Source organism: Agelaius phoeniceus, chromosome 2 (assembly GCF_051311805.1).
Source record: "Agelaius phoeniceus isolate bAgePho1 chromosome 2, bAgePho1.hap1, whole genome shotgun sequence".
Lineage (NCBI taxonomy): Eukaryota > Metazoa > Chordata > Aves > Passeriformes > Icteridae > Agelaius > Agelaius phoeniceus.
In genome coordinates, this window is record NC_135266.1 from 33719341 (window position 1) to 33736864 (window position 17524).

At 41.8% G+C, this 17524-nt stretch overlaps 1 protein-coding gene across 5 annotated transcripts in view; it reads right to left on the minus strand.

Annotated features, from left to right (window-relative positions):
• Positions 1 to 1481: 1481 nt before the first annotated feature.
• CYFIP1 (cytoplasmic FMR1 interacting protein 1) overlaps positions 1482 to 17524 on the minus strand; it is a 76519-nt gene continuing 60476 nt past the window's right edge. For all 5 annotated transcript variants that reach the window (XM_077173463.1, XM_077173461.1, XM_077173462.1 and 2 more), the window contains 6 exons: positions 8981 to 9111; positions 6591 to 6663; positions 5337 to 5431; positions 4009 to 4247; positions 2965 to 3112; positions 1482 to 2511 (listed from right to left, as the gene is read on the minus strand). In XM_077173463.1, the coding sequence (XP_077029578.1) occupies positions 2347 to 2511; positions 2965 to 3112; positions 4009 to 4247; positions 5337 to 5431; positions 6591 to 6663; positions 8981 to 9111 (851 nt within the window). In that variant the 3' untranslated portion in view covers positions 1482 to 2346. The remainder of the gene's footprint in view (positions 2512 to 2964; positions 3113 to 4008; positions 4248 to 5336; positions 5432 to 6590; positions 6664 to 8980; positions 9112 to 17524) is intronic.

Here is a 17524-nt window from a genome sequence, read left to right on the forward strand (position 1 = left end):
GTGAGGCAGGTAGGGGGTAATTCACTTTAGTAAAGGCAGAAAATAAAAATTAGGGAAGAAGGTTTTATAAGAATTTTCTACTCTGCATGTGAAAGTTGGAAATACCTGGGACAGAGACTAATAGTTACTGCTTGATGTTGTCAGGTTTAGTGCTTATTGTTTAAGAGAAATTAAGATTTTTCCTAGGACAGAAAAACCTCAACTTATCACCTGTGAAACAAAATTCTGATGCCTTCCTTTCTTATGTGTCATAACATACAGGAGGGGTGAAGGTGTCAAACAAGAAAAACATTTTTGCTAAGCACTAATTGGAAATGAAAAAGTTACGCTTTTTGTGCACCTTGCTGCATTTTTCCTTTTATGTAGGAAAGGTTATACTAGGCAAAGAATATTTAGCTCCTATCAAGTCTATAATCCTTTTTGAAAAATAATAAAAATTTACATTATAAAAATGGGAAAAACATCTCCTAGGACTAATGTCTGAAATGTCTTAAATTTTTTTTCCCCTCAGTGATCAAAAAACATGTATTTAATAGCAGTTTTAGGATGTTAAGGGACCAATTCTCTTACTGCTGAAAGTTAACGCATCAAGGTTAATTATTTTTAAATAGTTCTTAAACAAAATCAGGCTTTATTAATTAACCATTTCTGCACCAGTGCTGAGCCAAAATCTCAGGTGTATGAAACATCCGTAAACCAGTGATGATGTCAGCAAATTAGGAAAGTTGTTCATTTGCTTAACTGGAAGTACAGGGAAGCATCTGGCTGACCAAAAGTGTTCTGTGAACTAAAAGACTGTTTCTTAAAGAAAGTCATCTGTAAAGCACCTTGTAAAAGACATCCTGCAACAAGCTGGTGTAACAAAGCACGAGTGCTTCTGACTTGTGTCTCCCACACAGCGGGCAGCCTTGTGTGCACTCTCACCACGACAGACACCACTCCAGAATGGCAGCTCTCAAGCACAGATGTCCTAGGGAAACCTGTGATTGTGGAAACTTGCTGATAGATTGCCTGGAAAATCTCCATCCTGTTTTGCTGAGGAAATTTCAGTTAATTTCTTTCCTCAAAATAGAGTTCTCTGCCACTGCAATACCTATATGTTCCTCACTTCCTGTGTACCTCTTCTGTCAGATGCTCATTTCTACCCACTGTTGGAGTCAATTCCCTGGCTGTGAAGAGCTGAGCAGGAGAAAAGATGTGCTGTAACCTAGCCAATAACTACTAAGAGGGAAGGAAGAAAAACAGGTTCTCAAAGGGATGAATTCTTGGTTTCACACTATAGGTTAGAAACACTGACCAAGTAACATCTCCACAAATCCATATCCTGGGTAAAACATGTAATTATCTGTCTGTGTCTGTTTTGGCCATCATAACATCTTGGTTAGGGCTGATCCCAAAGTCAGCTGACAGGATCCTGGAGCAAGCAAGCAGGAGTTACTACTTTTAGCTGAATGGTTTGCATTAAAATTCAACTTCTATAGTTGCAAAGTTTTACAATTTTACTGATGCAGTGCTTGCATTATACAGCAAATATAATTTAACAAATACTTTCCATAATAAATGATTAACATCATTAGAGTTTATGTACTGGGATAGAATACACCTGCTCACTGTAGTCAAGATTCTTGTAAACAAGAATTCCTCATCACTTGTAAATGTGTTTGGGTACAGAAGTATGTATTGCAAACCAAAATATAAACTGTGTTAGAAGCTCTCATTAGGAAAAAGTAAACAGTCCCCACTCTAATCAAACTTCCAACTTTTAAAAAGATTAGAAACAAACACTTTAAATAACCTTCATTTCCATAATTACTGATCTCTGAGAATGGATTTGCAAAGAGGAAAAAGAATAAACTGACTAGAAAATTATTCACAAAGCACCAGCAGAGTTTGTTTTGTTGTTTTTTCTCTTTTTTTTTTTTTTAATAAAGGCAAATTAAGCAATTAAGGCTCTAATACAAACAATTATGCATTGATTTCTAAAATTTTTTTCTACAGAACCGTTTTTTACCCTCCACAGTCATCATTATTTCTATAGCTTCAGGGGAAAATTATACCAGTCCAGTCTAAAATGGTCATCTCGGACAGGAATGCAAAGAGGTTTCAAAAATCTTACAGGTTTTTAATCAAAGTGTATAAAATTTTAGTCTAGAAAAATAAGTATGGATTGTATACAGTTACTGTGCTTGGAGACTGGAGAGAACAGTGTGCCACTCAAATGGCACAGGCATACTGAAAAATGCAGATGAGAGTATTCTTCAAAACTGTTGGTGTGGGTTTTTTTTCTTGCTTTGTTTCTCACACTTTTAGACTAAAGAGGTGCAAAAAGTATTGTTAGGTGAGAATCTAGTTGCTGGCAAGGGACTGATGAATTGGTGGCTGGAAGCAGCGCACGTGTTCCACGGGTGTGCTCTCTCCATCACCAGACTTCAAATACTTGTCCAAAATAGCAATTATTTCATCATTTAGAATCTGGAACTTGCGAATTCTCTCAACCATTTTCTTCAAAGGCTGCAAACATCAAAAGAAGAGACACAGGAATTAGCTCTGGACATGAAAAGCCTTAGCCAGAAAGCCAGCAAATGCTGTTACCTCATCTCTCCCAGCCATGTTACAAATGTTTCCCTTACACTGCTAAGCCAGTGGAAATACAAGGTGCATTTTGGTTTCTGACAGTGCTGCTTTGGGTATAAAGAAGCTCAGTTTACAGCCTTGTCATTTTGAGAATGAACATATATAAGATGGAAGGCATTAAGAAAAATCTCATATATTTGTGACATCAGAATTCTGCTTGACTAGTCTTCCGACTCCAGCCTTAATCTTTTGTTTCTGAAAATCCTGGTGCCCTCATTTTCAGCAATTCATTCTAAAGAAAGGATTGCCACATCTACACTGCATCTGAGTACAAACAGCTCTGAGTTGTTGTCTTTATTACTAAAGCAAATACAGATGTTTTCAACTCACCACATTCTTGATAACCTCATCTTTGCCATCGTGCTTTTGGACTTTCAATAGGTGGTAGCAGAAATCCAAGACGTCAAAGCGCCGCTGCTGTCCCAAAAGCACGATGATCATACATCCAGCCCAGTGCAAGCCATCCCCAAAGCACTGCCTGCAACAGGAAACACCACAGAGCAGGTTTCAACTACATCTTCAAAACACAGTCACAGCAAACACTCAGTAATCAGCCACTTCACTAAATAATAAATATGTTAGACATTCATCTAGAAAGCAAAAGCTCTGGTATATTAATTATCATTGGAGATCATCACAAGCAATTCAAATAGATGCTTAATAAAAAAACAGAACTCCCCCTCCTCCTTGAATTTCACATAACAGAGTTACTCCAAAAACATTTACTCCCTATTAGACTCCTGTGGCATTACATTTCATTTTCAGTGGAAACAATGCTTTGAAAGAAAACAAAGTGGGAATTCAACACCACTGTGCTTCTTTAGGCTGCAGGCATGAAAGGAAGCAAATGTCCTATGCCATTTTCTAATTGCCATTTTCTAAAGAGCATGTTACATCTCAAGAATTTTTCAAAATAAGTATATTTTCAAAACCAACAAAACCAAGAACAAACAACAGTTCCTGGTTAATTCGTGTTAATCATGTTAAATTCCAAGTGCTTGTTCCTGCTCTGAAATTCAGAGAAGAAATACTTGTTAAAGTTAGATGCACAAATGTTCTGCTATTTTATTTAAGCTGGGTTTCTGTAGGGGCACGACCCCAATTGAAAGACACGTGCTAGGGCCCGTTTGTCACAGGATCATTCACTATACACTGCAATAATTAAAATAGAGGGTTATTTTCACTACAGATAACAATAGTATCTGTGTTCGTGGCTGATGAGCCCCTCGTGGTGATGGCAGCACTTCTCCCTGGTCCTGCCCTCAGCTCCTGCAGGCAGGCACACAAACACCCCCGCTCCAGCCCCACTGCCACAACAGCACAAGCCGAGCCCTGTTGCCCAGAGGGGCCCTGCGGGCAGCTGGCAGCACGTACTCCACAGTGAACTCGTGCGTTCCCACGGGGATGCAGTAGACGAACTGCATTGCGCTCCAGAGGCGATGGAATTCCACACACTCATCCACGTGCATCACCCCATTGCTGGGCAGGGGCCCGCGCCAGATGGGATCGTCCAGGAAGGAGCGGATCCGCGTCAGGATGACCTCAAACATGGACAGGCCGCAGCACAGGCGTTCTTTGGTCAGCAAGTCCCCTTCCCTTGCGATTGCTATTTGCTGAAGTGCAGAGAAACAAAGTAAAATCCTGGTAAAAGCCACTTCACCACAAAATTTTATTTTTAAAAATAAATACAATATATTTTTCAGTTTCAGGCGGTTTATTCTAGGAGAAATGTCTTCTGACTTAAAGTGAGGGCAGACACTGCTAACCTGGAGATTAGATCAGTGGAAAAACATTCAGAGAAAATTGTAAAATCCTTTTTAAGCAGACAGACTTTAAGTGAGTAACACTAACTACAGCAATGCTAGGCCTGGATTTATCTCAGGGAAGTTTAAAGAATTCTTGGTCTGAGTGGAGCAAAACCAAAGAGTTCAGTGCTCTGCTGTAGCTCCTGCGTGTGCTCTCCTGCACACCTCCCTCAGCTGCTGCTGTTAAAGATGAGAAAGCTCCAAAGAGGAGCACCAACAGGCTCAGACAAAATCCAAAAGAGGAATGCTGCTTGTGCTTGTCCCAGCTTGTGCCATCACACAAGCTCTGTCCTAGTGCAGCAGCACCTATGATGACAAAAGCAGTCTGAGCTCTGCTTCAGGGCATTCTGCTTTTACTTTCTACTATTCACATCTCAACCACTAGAAAACTGCTAAGATTAGCAGGGTATATGCACCCTCACCCCTGAGAAAGGGGAGCAGTGCTGAAGCTGCAAAGGCAGTTCAAGAATGTTCTCTTTGGTCATTGTTTTCAGGAGACCTCAACTCCAATGACAGCTCATTTTCCAAGAGTTTCTAAGTGGCTGGAAGAGTAACAAAATGTTTTAAAAACATATATACATGTGCACAAGAAAACTGATAGCTTTTGGTGGAATTTGCAGGAGGAGCTCCCAGGCTGGACCTTACACTGGGAGGGTATCCCATGGTAAACATAAATACCAATTAGCATTTTGCCCCAAATGAGTCACTTCTGCCCAAATCTCAAATGTTTTAAACTTATAAGCTTTAACAGCTTTTTCCAAATTTATGGATTTAACTAAAAATCATTTGTGTGAACAAGCTGGATGTGCAGGTTGAAGTTTTGACAGAGCTATCAGGACAGGCTTTCTGATGCTCAGAAATTTCTTGAATTCCTCTGACACAAATGAGAAAGATTACCTGGGGTGTGCCAAGTCTTTCAATGAGAGGAACCAAATGTAGTGAAGCATATTTTGATTCCAGTCTCTTCATTTTAGCATCAAGTCTTTCACCCTCTGAAAGAAAATTTTTAAAAAGTGAGCAATCATAAATTGTAATTAACCAAGAGAATTCTTAATTTAATACAAACTTTATCCAGGGAGATATCTCCCCCAAACTTATCTCCCTTTATCCAGGGAGAAAGAAAACTGTTCTTTTTAGGTAATTTAAGTATTAAATAGCTGGTTAATCTTCAATGCACTTTTAGAGAAATACACACAAATTTTAAAATGCTACACTACATGTGCAAACATAAAGAAGGATTTGTAGTGGAGTATATCTAATTAACTAAATTCAAGGAAGAATATAATGCTCTTTTATGCTGCTGCTGCCAAGATACTTGATCCCCACTTGTACTAAGACAACTAAGTTGTCTTTATGCAAAAAATGTTTATCTCTAGAGGTGAGGTAAAATGAGGATGCAATCTTGTGTATAGCAAGGCTAAAAACCAGCTGGCACTTCCTCAACACTGGCAAGTAGGAAATGTTCTCTGGCAAATGGGAAAATACTGTTTACAAGGGTCTGGTTAGTTTTATGTAGAAATGCAAGTAGCTACTGTGAGCTTGAAAATATTCTCAGAGTTTTGTAGCTGATGGGATTTCTCCAAGTAGAATAAATCAGCTGCTCCAGCAATGAGAAATTGAAAAGAAAGGAGACAGAGGAGAAGCACAGAAAGAAGAGAGGGCAAAGTGGAAAAGCTCACTTTCTGATGATGAAAGATGAGGAGAGCAGATATCAGAGGAAGCAATCCTACAAATATTCACTACTGCATACTCAGTTTAGTGAAAAGGAGGTGAAAAAGCTACAGGGACCCCCTTTGTTTACTTACTTGCTGACAGACTCCCTACACCCCATTTAACTGACAATTCTATAAGCTAAATAGCAGCTTCAAAAAAGCCTCTCACTATATCCACAAAGCAGGATAATACTGCCCTGGGCATCCATCCTGCTTTTCCCTGTCATGGCATTCCTCCTCTTCCCCTTGTCATTTGCACAGAGCATTGCCAGGAAACATTTGTTTTTTCAGCCAGGCAAACAGGCCTGGATCTGATACCTGTGTCCTGTAATTACCAGCGCTGTGGTAAAGGGTGGCTGGAGGTGGTTACTGAAGGCACAGCAGCAGGAAGGAAGGGGGAAAGCATTACCCAAGGAAGGTGTTTTCATGTTGCCCATACCTTTGACGTGAACCCTGGGCAGGATGTTCTGGAATGGCGCTGCGTGCAACAGGTCACACACTTCCTCCAGAGACTGGCACAGAAAGAAAACGAGAGGCATTTAGGACAGAAGCATCAATCCCCAAAGCACACCAGACCCCCACGGTGGAATTCCAAGGGCAGAACGGGACTCCAAAAGCAGAACGGGACTCCAAGCGCAGGCCGATGGCGCTGCAGGAACACCAGAGGGCAGCCGGCCTCTGTCACCACGGCAGGAGCCGCTCCGAGCCCGGCCTCCCCTCACGGATCACTCCCAAAGACCACTGCATTTCACCAGCTTCCTCTGCGCTCCCAGAGAAACCCCGGCAACTCCCCTCCCACCCTCCGCTGGCAGTTCATAAAGGACAGGGTATTTATTAAATAAACTAATGGAGGATGAGTAATTTCGGTGGGAAAGTGGCAGACAGCTCCCGCGCAGACAAAAGGGGGAAGAGGATGACTCACTCACTGCCTGGTTATTTTTACCAGAGCCACAACCCATTATCCTAATGGGAGCTTATCGTGGTGGGAGCGTCTCCCTGCCAGGCAGGCAGAGACTATGACAACAGCAGAGAATCATGTCTTAGGAAGTATTTTACATCTTTAGGGACAGGGGAAAGGAAGACATCTGTCTCCTGTTTCTTTGCTCCTTTGTACACACAGGGAAAATGCAGATGACCAGAAGCAGATGCATGACTTTGCTACAACCCTCTCCTCATTTTTGAAGCAGAGACCCTACTAATTTGTAATCCCTCAACATTTCTAATATTAGAAAAGTTGGTCATCATCCATACTCTTAGCAAGGCTAGCGTGCTGGGGGGCTCATGTGCCTTTTCCAGTTCCTTTTCTAATTCCTTGATGTCGGCCAGGGCAATGCATGAGACTCATCCACTACCACAGATATACTCAGAGTTACAATTTGCACTGCGCTAAAATCTAGATTAGTTATGAGGGATCACCACAATGGAAAAATATTGAAATACATGACAGGACATGGGGGGCTGACTGAGGACAAAAACAAGAGGAGAGGCAGCGAGCATGGGTGTGTGACTGGAAAGGGTAACCAAAGAAGGTGTGACACCATGCTGGTGTCCCTCTGGTACACCCTCGATCCTCCCAGGAGGGAGTGATGGCCCTGCCTGGCCTTTCACCAGGCACCCACTCAGACTGAATCCAAAGGAACCCAGCTTCTCATTCTGTTTCAGCTGTGCCATTATTGACTACAGCTTTGCTGTGTGTCCCCAGGCCCTACAATTACTCTCCACCATGAGGGAGGGATCCTCTAACACCACAAGCAGGAACCCTGAGGAACAGCCTGTCTTCATTACCTTATCTAACACCGACAGCTTTAATACACCCTAGAGAAGCCTTCCGTGAGGGTCTATTTTTGTCCAACAGCAGGCCCCCAGCCAGCTTGCTGAGGAAATGACGTGGCTGGTTTGCAGTCAGCAAAGATCTCTGCATGCTGCCCAACCTCAGCAGCACTGTGATATTGCACAGCCTGGGCAGGGTGCCTGTATGCTCAGCAGGAAGAGACCCCCTCCCACTCAACATTCACCAACACCATGCAGGTAAAGAAAGGGAAGCTAGCACACCTGTTGCTGTTGTGATCCATTATCAATGCCCACCTTTCCTCTGTAAGCACCCAAAAGCATTGAAAACAAACAAATTACAGGTTTGGGCATCTTGTTTGAACAGGAAATACTAGTAACATGGGAGAAGGATGGGAAAAGAAAACTGGAGGTAGGGATAAAGATCAGTTGTAGCACTGTACCATCAGCTGTGGGCAGGTTTACACAGTCTAAGGTAAACTCTAGATATATCAGAAGCAGCTGAAATACTGACATGTTTCACAGTTTTATTCAAGCTAGGACAGACAAGAGGATTTCTGCACCACTGTTAGCCATCCAAGCAGCAAGGAGGACGTCCAAGGATGTCCATTAACTTTGTCATGTTTCAGACCTCAACAGGAATGACATGCAGGAAAGGAATACAGCAGTACCAGATGCACAGCTCGCTGACATAAAGAGTGGCCACACTGTGGCTGGCTGCAGGAGTGCCAGGGGATTATAATTTAATTATAATTTATGTGATTATAATTTATGGTAAAGATTGCAATGTCAGATCCTCAGGTACCATGCAAGAGGCAGTGTCTCTCACCCAGCAAAGTAGTGTCATCACTGTATCTAACAGACACGAAAGCCCCTGCAAGACTGTGAGAGAGGAGTGCAGGGAACTGTTCCTACCCATCTGCCCATCAGTAACAGCAAACTCACAGATTTCAACCTTGTTATTGATGACGTTAGTAACAAAAATATGAGAGTACATTTTGAGAGACAGATGGATTTTAAACTAGCACAGCAGGCACCTACCAGACTCTGTTCAATGAGGAGGCAAAACAGGACAGCGTTTCCCACTTCCCGTAAATTCTGGAAGCAGACAGTCTTCAGTTCTGCATATTCAACAATGTCCTTCAACTGATGGTGAAAAAACTCCAAGATACCTGAAATCAGAAGAGAAGCGAAAAAAAAGTCTCAGAAGCCAGCACGAATCTAGTGATGACCACACAGGCACACTGTTACCTCAGGAAAGCAGACCAAAGATACTGGCCGTGTGAATAAGAGTCATAGAGATCAGGATTAATTTCAATTTCTGCTTCAAAAGCCCTTTTCTAACCAATTTGTCTATACAAAGGTTGCACAAATGTGCCTCCATACACTGTTTGAGAATACAAATAACAGAGGGTGCAGGTTTAGACTTCCCTCTCCACGTATCAGCACACGAGATTTTATCTCCAGACATGCAGCCTAGAGGAAACTGAAAGGAGCAGCATTTAAATGCATTAAAACTCAGAGATTATAAAGTGTTAAGCCAGTGCACTGACCTTTTTAACTGGATAAATCATGCAAAGTGGAGTGCCTAACTTTTCACTCCTGGAAAAGGCAGCCAGTATAAGAGGTAAGGAAAAATTACCCAGGAGCAGGAAGAGAGACAAGAGCTCTCATCTGCTTTAAGCCCTGTTTAAGCCACTGTTCCCCAATCTGGTGCACCACTGACACACTCAATTCACAGCTGCTATTCTCATGGATGACAGAGCCAGCAAGGAGCAGAGAGCTCAGATACAGGGAAGAAGGGTAGTGTCAGGCTATAACTCTGACAGTGCCACAGGGCTGGAGGTGATCTGTGACCTCTCGAAGCAAATACAGAGATCACAAGTTAAGTTCTGCAGGCAAGGGTACACCAGATCCTGCTGACAAGCACAACCAGAACACAGTTGCTGTCAAAGTTTTGCAAAGCTGTTAAAAACCAGCCAAAATTATGATTTTCAAATCCACATACTTTACATAAATATGTGTCTTTTCCATCAAACTTCTCCTGAGCAATGGTGATGCGTAACATGCTGGTGGACTTCCAGTCTTGCCCTCCAGTCCCAGAAAGGCTGCACAGTCCCTTGGTTAGAGAGAAGCCTAGGAAACCACAGTCTCAGCAGCTTCTGCAGAGACCCTGTCTGGGAGGGTCTCTGCAGAAGCTCAAGCCATGTGCAGGATGGGAGAGGAAGAGCAGCATGAACAGGTCAGACAGCTCTTCAGCTTTTTGGAAGTTAATTCTTAGCAGCATTTCTCCATCTTTCTGCACAAGCCTGTCCCTTCTAAAAAGCCACCAAAACACTTGACTGAGAAGAAAACGCATCATAAAAAAGCTTTCAAATTGCATGCTGCACACAGCAATTCATTTCCACTACACTGAATCAAGCCAGATAAATCCCCACCCAACTACATCTAAAGCAATTGAGAGAAGACAAAGAAAGAGAACACAGATGCCCTTCAGCACCTTCCCATGAGTTCCTTTGACACAACTCATGAACACTTCTCATGCAGGAGATCATACTTGATTATCTACCCAGTGAGGCAATGGCTGAAGGGAGCACACAAACATGAAATCCAGCCTGCAGCGTATCTCTTCCAAGGAAATTCCTCAAATTCAGAGGAGTTAGAATTCATGAAATAGAAGCCTCTCTCCCTCAGAAAGGAATGCAGAGATTGAATTGGAACCTTTAGAGAAACTGAAATATATCAAGCCACACAGACATGAAGAGTGCAAGTTTAAGTAAGTAGAAATATATCTTAAGTGCCTTAAGAAACTCTATTAGCTAGTAAAAAGCTCTAAAGCCTAGTTTAAAGTTCAGTAGTGCTACCTTTCACAAAATTAACTTGGCTCTAGACATAAAGGAAACATAGCAGAACACTGCTTGCATTTCTAGATAGAACAGACAGAATTATATGCGTAGATTTTGTGTAAGAACTGACACTACTTTCACATTAGACTCAAGCTTGGATAGAAAGGAAGAATGCAGGAAGAATGTTTTAGAATTGTGTTTTTAGCTGATTGGATGATTTATGAATGAAATCCCCCTGTACTGAGGTGGAAAAAAGGAAATAAAAAAAAAAGGTGTGGGAGCTGCTGCTGTTTCTGCTCAGAACATTGGGACTCTATTCCAGAAAGCTTTCAGCATGGACTTTGATACTCTGAACTCTTCACTTTCGAGACTGATGTATTCCAGAAACAAACAACTTTACAGCAACCAACAACTGCTATTGTCTCTTTGAAGACCCAAGACCCACTAAAAACTTGACACAGAGGAACTTGAAAACATACAGTGAAGGAAAGCATTACGTAGGTAACCCACACACTTCCACAGAAAGCCTCATATCATTAAAATTAGTAACACAAAACACATATAAACTGCATGATGAGGGGATGCACGGCTCTGTTACATCTCAAAGAACTGTTTGTCAATAGAAAACTGACAGTAAATGAGTGTTCCCACATGTATTCACTGGAGGTGAATTTCAGACCTAACTTTTGTAGTTTAGTAACTTCAGAGAAAAACAGAACTGAAAAACTGATGGAGAAAGGTCAGATGTAGTGAGTGCTTGCTGAGTTTAATTTATTCCAAGGTAACACATTTACAACTAGCTAAAAAGCAAACAATGCCAGCACATCACCAATTCCCACTTCCCCCCAATGCAGGGGCTGTGGAATGGAAAAGCTGTGGGAAAGGCTGTCAGTGCTCACTGAACACTGCAGGATACCAGCCAGTCATAATCCCCAGGTATGTGAGGAGCACTGAACACTTGATGTTTGTCATTTAAACACACCTGCCCATCATGGCAGTGCTGAATACCAGGACTCCCATTTTAAAGGTCAGACTGAAAAGGCTGAAATTTTTTCCCCAAAAAGTTTTTGATGCTAGGAAGAAAATGCAAAGTTAGGGAACTGAAATCAGCTTTATCACAAACCTTCAGTGGGTTTTAGTTACACACCCTAGTCTATTTTTAGTTTTTGTTGATGAAAGGATTTCCACATCTAGAAAGAAAGGTTTTCTAAGGATGAACTGCAAGAAATCAAATGCTTTCCTCATTCCAAGACTTTCTGCAAAGAAAAGTCTGATGTGTTATCCTGGACTTAAGTCTGTGCCATAGAGGAAATCGAACTAGAACATCTACCAATGTTTCTGATCTTATGATCTGTGCCACATACAGAGATTGATGGTAAACCAACAGAAGGCCTGGAAGACTGCCTGAAACACCATGAGGAACTCCACAGGGTCACCATGGAGAGAAAGCACTATCTGAGCAAACAGGATATTGGTGACATGCGTGGCCTTGGACATGCTCTTCCCTTTAGCTTGTGTGGTGGGTGGGGAGCAGTGCAGTGAGAAACAGAAGCTGAGCAAAACAGCAAGGAAGATTCTGCTGCTGCAACATGGAAACAACCATTGGTCATGACAGGGATCAAAAAGAATAGGGTTTTCCGACTCCATTAAATTCCCTACCCAGCCTGTGGATTTTCTGGGGAGTTTCAGGAAAAAACGCTGACATCTGGAAAGATGAGAAATATTTTTTCTCAATATGAGCAGTGAAATCCTGAGAATAACCCATGTCACCTGAAGCAAATATAAAGGAGCAGGATGGGACAGAGAGAAACAGGAGTAGCACAGAGAACTGTGACCAGAAACAAGAGATTCATACTGCAAGTGTGACTGAAACCAAAATGAGACATTAAGTCCACCCAAAAGCAGCAGGACAGTAAAAGCCAAAGAGGCTTGAGGTTCATACCATAAAAATTACCTACTGTCTTTTACAGTCACTCCAGATGACAGAGCTTGTGGAGGCCCTGGAGGGGCTTCTCCTAAGTTACACCCCATTGGCTCTTTCCCCTGTTCCTACACCTGAACAGGTGTTCCTGAGCCACTCCCTCCCTTTTCCCTGATTGGGCCTCACCTTGATACTGCCTGGAGACCAAGGTCAGCCGGGAGACCCCTGGGGGAGAGAGGGGGACCCTGGGGGGGAGTGGGTGCTGGAGAGGAGAACATCTCACCGCGTGGCTGAATTAAACATCTATGGATATTATGCCAAAGCCCTTTTTGCTTCTTTACCCTGGACTTTACTAGCAGTAATTCAAGCTGCAACAAGAGCTCCTCTCAAAGTCTTTAACAAAGTTCCTTATTTCTTCACTCAAAGCCCCAATCTCCATCTACAGATATATAAATATGCACACCCGCACGCATTCATGAACAAATTGTCGTATTATTTTGAAAATCTGACAGCCAGTACTTAGCATGCAGGTGTTCCAAATGCTGCCATCATTAGTGTACTTCTTCCCTTTCGATCAAGAGCTTGATTTACCAGCAAAACAGAAGAAAGTTTACAGAGCTACACAGGCGATTTCTGATGAAAAACCAATCTGCTCCCCAGTGGAGTCCTGTGGCAGAAATACATCATCATATTTTCATTAATGTTTGAGCAATGCCATTCCAAATTACACTTCTGTGCACATCACACAGAAGTGTATTTTTATGGAAGACTATGCATGCCTACTAAAGCCCTGGAAAAAGAACAAGTGTCTCAGGAAAATTAATTTCACTTAATTGCCTGCAACCTTCCTTCTTCCTCTAATTCTGTTTGTGGGTGGAATTCATAAGTTACTGAATTAGTTATATATACACACAGAACTTTGCAAGGTAAATGAATCAAGGTATTTTGCTCTCAAAAAAAGCAGTTTTAATTAAATCCCTCTATTCCTGCAGATGGGAGACATTAGGTGTCATAATAATTGATTACATAATCCCAGTTTCTGATTTACACAGACCTCAACAGAAGCAAAGACTGTTGATATAGAATAGACCCAGTAAAGTACAGAAGATTAGTAGAGGATTAGGCTCCCTCTCTGCTTCCAAAATCCTATCTCAACAGCACTCAAACATAGATGCCAAGTTTCAGCTGTGCAGTCTGTACACTGATTAATTTAGGAAGTCAGAGCAAATCAACACATGCAACTCCAAGCTGGTTGGATTCCTTCACTTTGGTCACCTTTCATTTCTCAATTCACACCTGCAGACTGAAATCAAACATGTTCCAGAGCTTATAACAATTCTGGTACCTAAAAGATTAGGACAAAAATGAGCTATTAATTCTAGAACTGAATTTCTGACTACAAACAAACTGGACCTTGATTATAATTCTTGGTCTAGTTGTGTTTTGGGTTATTTTCTGCAAAGAACTGACTTGGCTATTACCAAATAAAATTACTAATCTGCAATAGCAAAGCTGCTCCCAAGAAACTGGGTGCTATTAAACATAAAAAACCTTTAGTTTGCGTTCACTTTCATAGAGACCTTCAAATGCTGCATCCAAATACTTCTTTGGCTTACAAGAGACATCGTTATCTCTGCATATCAACAGAGCTACCATTCATTCCCTTCAATGGAAATATTCATCAGGTTTAAGCATATACATGTATCCAGGAATTATGACCATGGAGCCTGTGCACTGTGTTTATTTTGCTAGAAAGAATTATTCCATTTTTCTGCATATCCAATGAATTCTTAATGTCCTCTTAAAATCATCAAGGTGATCTGGGTTTCCCCTAAATTCTTTCAAACTGTCTGTGATGCCTTCCCAAATCCTTCTCCACTGGACAGGTTTCAGGAAGACCTATGAATACATTTCCTTCATCTAATGTGGACTTCATTGTGCCCTCACCTGAATTATTCTCCTGCTTATCTGAGTTTGATCAAAAACCTGGCATTACAGGTAGAATTACAAATCCTTCTGCTATTCCCCAAGTGATGCCTCCCTCACAGCCTCCAGCCACTGCTGCCCTTCCCCATGCTTCCCAGCCCAGGCTTGCTCCAGTTCCTATAAGACTTTGATCTGAAATATTCCAGAAAAAGAAGGGGTGGAAGACTCTTTTTTGCCAGACTGCTGTGCAGAAACAGCTCCCAGAGTGTTGCCAGCAGCACAATTAGCTCAGGGGGGGATGGGAACACAGCAGCCCATGGCACAGGGCTTTGGAGGGATTCCTAAAACTGCCATGCCAACTTGTGGGACTTCAAGAGGTCATGGCCTGGGATAACAAGTGCTTTGTCCTGCACCAGCTTTGAGTGTTCTGTTTCTTTGGTTTGATTTTGTTATGTTGTTTTTTTTTTTAAAGAAGAAACATGGAAATATTACACTTAGGACAAAAGACACAATTTGGTTCCTTTCTCATGAAGTTTATATCTTGCTAAGGTCATTCGTCTTTTAAAAAGTTTATTTTGGAGGAGTGGTATACCAGTGACAAAAGCCTCATCTCACAGCAGAGCTGACAAACTACTTGTCTTCATGGCATTCAATGACACTTCAGAGTGGCAGGATACTCATTCATTAAAAGCAGAAGTGACAGGTTCAAATACTCAAAAAACAGCAGAAGAAAATGTTACCTCCAAGATGAAATTTCAAGCTTAAATTCTTACAAGGCAAATATTCCTTTAAGAGCTTTAGCAACTTTAAAAGGTCCCTTTAAAAATCCTTATGCCTAATGTATTTTTAGACAAATATTTTTATGACTACAAGATGAACAAGTTCCCCACTGCTTTAGACTGTTCCTATGGAAACAAACCCATTGGCAAAGAGGAGTCCTGAACAACTCTGATGCCACTGTCTGTACCCTGCTCCTTTTAGCAGCAATAAATCACCATTTAGAAATCCACAAGTCTAGAAGGGTGAAGGGGCCAAGGAATTGCAATCAGCAGAGGCCAAACAAAAATATCCAATTGAAAAGTCTGAAGTACATGAAAGAGCTAGAGGCTTACTTACTGAGTGTGCTTAAATCACTTTGCACATGGAGAATGAACTCAGGAAATTAATTCTGAATTAATAAATGCATGTTACATCAAGGTAGATGAGAATCTGTATACTTCATCTAAAGACTGGAATCACAATTTTGGTCTGTATATGTAGGTTGTGCCAGTTATAAAGATGTTATAAAATGATTTTTTATGAAAGAACAGAAGCAGAGCACAGACATACCCCACCTTACTACTACAACAACTTCTGAGGAAGCTTTTGGAGGCAGAGGAGGGAAGAGACAACAGTTGGTGTGTTGGCTTGCATCTTCTGTGACAAAACACATAAACAAGGTGTGGCAAAGACTGCTGAAGAGGAGAATTTAGCACAGAAATGAGAGGACAGTGACTCAAAGGAAGCATACTCTGAGCCTGCCCTTCTACAGCCTGGCAGCTCCTCTCCCGATGAAGGGTAAAATCTGCAGCACATCCTCATCACAGGGAACATTTTCCTTTCTTAGCCAGTCTGTTCCAAGGGCAGCCAGCTCCATGATGGGGACGTGTCAGAGAGCACAGGGCAGTCTTTCCCTGGTGTGAGAGAGCCAGGGAGGATATTCCACAAGCTCTTCTGTCTGGCGACTACAAAAGGGAAGGGAGAGATGGCGTGACAGTACTATAAAGGCTGTCTCTGCATTTCTTGGAAGAGTCTCTCCAGGGGGTCATTATGTGTCCTCTGCTAGAAATAGCTCAGAACGGGAAAACAACGTGTGTTAAGACAAAACCTGACAGTAAAGGGGCAGAGAATCAGGTGGGGTTTTGAGATCCAATCCAATTCTAAAACTAAGTACGATGTTCCATTGTAAAACCAAGAGTTGCTTTGATCTCTTGGTACAGCAGGCATCTAAACAAATGGCATTTCTTTTGGAAGAGTAAATATGAGGTCAAAGTAGTTTGTTACCATTGCACCAGTAAAGTTCTGCCTTTCCTATAGGATGGATTGTCTTTCAACTTTAAGAGAAAGGTTTATCCTAAAATCCCTAGGCATCTCCTGCCAAATATTTAGCCCTTACAGGTGAGGATTTCTGGCAAGCTTCCTCATGTCACGTGTAGCATCACAGATCCTGGTGATGCATTATCTATATTTGAGAATACCTACTGCTTTTGTGGTCAGACCTTGATGAATGGCTAAAAGCCTCAGAGAGATTATTTTTATACTCCTAACTACCATGATTCATCCATCTCTGTGCTCCAGGGAGAAAAACAGGAAGGAAACACTTAGTAAGACCTCAATTTCATTTAACATTGGTAATGAACGTCAAGCAAGCTGTGGGAAGCAGAAAAAACCCAACCTCATTCCAGTTGGAGTGGCATTTAATAAATCTAAGTGACTCTGGAAAAATAAACTCAGGAGGTGGGTGGCACATGGAAGGACTAATTTGTGTTAATTAGAAGTTGTGAAGGAGGAATATTTTGAAGGAGAAAGCAGATTCAGAATTTCAGTGAACAATGTGATAAATACTAATTAGCCAATTATTTCTCCATAGTGGCAAGCAGCTTTCAATGCCATTTCTTCTTCTGCAACTGTCACACCTCCTGTTGAGAGGCTAAGATGCACCCCACACAAGCCTCAGACATAACTATTCTGGCAGGACCAGTTTACCTCCCAGCAGTATCACTCCTTTTATCCTGCATTTGGTGAGGGCAAAGGAAAAGGGAAAAGAGGCTGTTCCAGAGAACTGGGTTACCTAAATTAGACATTTAAACAGAAAAAATGTGAGAGGCTAACTTGCTGAGGCAAAAGCTCAAC